This window comes from Coccinella septempunctata, chromosome 8 (assembly GCF_907165205.1).
Source record: "Coccinella septempunctata chromosome 8, icCocSept1.1, whole genome shotgun sequence".
In the NCBI taxonomy this organism is placed as follows: domain Eukaryota; kingdom Metazoa; phylum Arthropoda; class Insecta; order Coleoptera; family Coccinellidae; genus Coccinella; species Coccinella septempunctata.
The window spans coordinates 8,147,210-8,149,576 of record NC_058196.1 but is presented as its reverse complement, the minus strand read 5'-3'; the positions used below and the strand labels follow the sequence as shown (position 1 = coordinate 8,149,576).

The 2,367-nt window shown below is 31.9% G+C and overlaps 1 protein-coding gene across 1 annotated transcript; it reads right to left on the bottom strand.

Moving 5' to 3' along the window:
* Nucleotides 1–1,478: 1,478 nt before the first annotated feature.
* Nucleotides 1,479–2,051, bottom strand: LOC123319365. The gene is made up of 3 exons (XM_044906282.1): nucleotides 1,879–2,051; nucleotides 1,698–1,814; nucleotides 1,479–1,629 (listed from the first exon to the last, which is right to left on the bottom strand). Exons 1-3 carry the CDS (start codon nucleotides 1,988–1,990, stop codon nucleotides 1,484–1,486), a joined length of 375 nt encoding a protein of 124 aa, XP_044762217.1. The 5' UTR covers nucleotides 1,991–2,051; the 3' UTR covers nucleotides 1,479–1,483.
* Nucleotides 2,052–2,367: the final 316 nt, after the last annotated feature.

Sequence of the window (2,367 nt, the reverse complement as noted above, 5' to 3'; positions counted from 1 at the left end):
TAAAAATGGATGTAACAATTTAGCATTACCATTAAATTTTACGTCCCACTTATATACAGGAACTGAATTAGAAGGCGGAGTAGCGATAGGTATAATTTGTGACAAATTGTTGTTAGGAAATTTTTTATCGTCATCAACAGTTTTTTCAGTGCGTAACTTTTCATACAACTCAGCTTCTATTGCTAACGCAGTGGCTAATGCTTCATTTTTGAAGTCCTTTTCATTATCATCGGTAACATCAATAGGCATTCTCTTTATACGATTCGAGACATGTGTTAAACGGGATTTAGACCTTTTAAAAATTGAATCATTTTCATCACCTTCAAAATCTTCAACAAGTGCTTGTATTGATTGCAAAGTACTAGAAATTTCCTCACGTTCTTTCTCAAATTCATAAGTTGGATCGCCTAAAGTTAAACCTTGATTACATTTTTCCTTAGCCAATAATCGAGATAATATTTTTCTTTTTTCATCTTGTACTCTAGATGAAATAACACCTCTAATACGTAATTCATAATTGAGTTCATCAACAAGTAAATGAACAGGTTTAAATTCTTCATCCATATTTCCACAATATATGTTGATATGAAAGGAAAATACGAACAAATATCCTAATTCAAAATTAAATTCTCAAACATATGAGAAAAATGAATCAATCAGTGATAAATAAATGTTTCAGGTGGCCATGAATTTCGATGTTAATAATTCGAAGTGAATCCAAACGGAAAACTGGTATTGTTTACAATATGTAAAAAAAATTATGAGCATATGTTATTTATGTGAATTTCGTGAATATGTATCGGGATATTCCTCCGAACTCTTCAAAATTTTAAAATCTCATGAAGTATTCTAAAAATCCTTCTAGACAATCAACGAAATTTCATGAATCGATTAAAAAATATCTTACTCTAGATATACCTCACACAAGATATATTCCCCTCGAAAATTGATATCAATAATATTCTACTATTAGAGTTAGCAAAATCAGTAACGAAAAGCCTCTGGCCCCACGTTGGGCGCCATTTTTTTGCCACCGCCTTTTTATTTATTTTTGTTATTAAGAAATTTATATAACTGAACTGGGCAAAATAATGCAATTGGCAGCTGTTGTAGTCTTTAGAGGGCTGGGTCGCGGATAAGGAGGGTGTTTAGTTTTAACTGAAATTAAAATTAATTTATTGGGCGCCACCAGATTTCTATTTCACAATTAAATGCAATGATGTTGAAAATTACACAAAATCTGGAAAGTGTATTATAGAAAAATGGAATATATCATATTCCATATATATCCATATATATTACATATATATGTGAGGAAAATTAAATGATAAAGAAAATATGAAACTTCAATAACAATCTATTGAACCAAAATTCCCAAAATTACCAAGGTACCTTGTTGAATCTAATCCTAATATACTTATTCCTAATTATTTACAAAGTAATTCTACAAATTGCTCAAAATGGACAGATCTGACCTTTTTCCTTATCGATTTTGAATTCCAAGCACCTTTTGATAGGCGGTGGATCCTGCCTTGAGAAATGGAAAAGAACAGCACACAAATCTCCTTTCAAAATGCTCTTCAATTTCAAATCTTGAGAGGAAAGTCTTTATGAGAGCTCCCTCAGTCCCTAACATAATTATAATAATATATAAGTAACCTAATTGAATTCTCGAGGAACATGTTAATAGGACTTACCCCTTGTAGGAGGAAAGCTAATAAAATTCTTGAATTCCTGATACAGTATTTGTACAGTTCGGAACATCCAAATCGGTGAATATAAATGGAGCAGATACACTATAGGTATACTCTCAACTAGAATACAATGTATTGAATTGAATTAGAGAAAGGACGTGAAATCTTCTGTTGTTACACTTACGTATTAACTGAAGAACGAATATTAACACCCTCAATTCCAGGATGTAGATAGTAATTGCGAAATGAGATATAGATAAAATTAGGTACAAATCTGAATCACAAAGGAAGCACATGAGTTTCTACTGATCAAATCCCTTCTGGAATTTTCTAGGCAGAATTTTCTTAACACATGATTTTTAGAGAAAACTATGTGCAGTAAAAAGATTTGGGTCGTATTGGTCCAACATTGCCGAATTGACCACTGAAATCTCAATTCCTATCTGAACTATCGAACTGAAATTCAACATGTGCATCCCATTTCGAAAACTATGTGCAGTTTCAAAATTTGGTTCGAATTGATTCAACAGTTTTCGTGGAATTGATATCACACTTTGCCGAATTGACCACTGAAATCTCAATTCCTATCTGAACTATCGAACTGAAATTCAACATGTGCATCTCAATTCGAAAACTATGTGCTGTTTCAAGATTTGGTTCGAATTGATCCAAT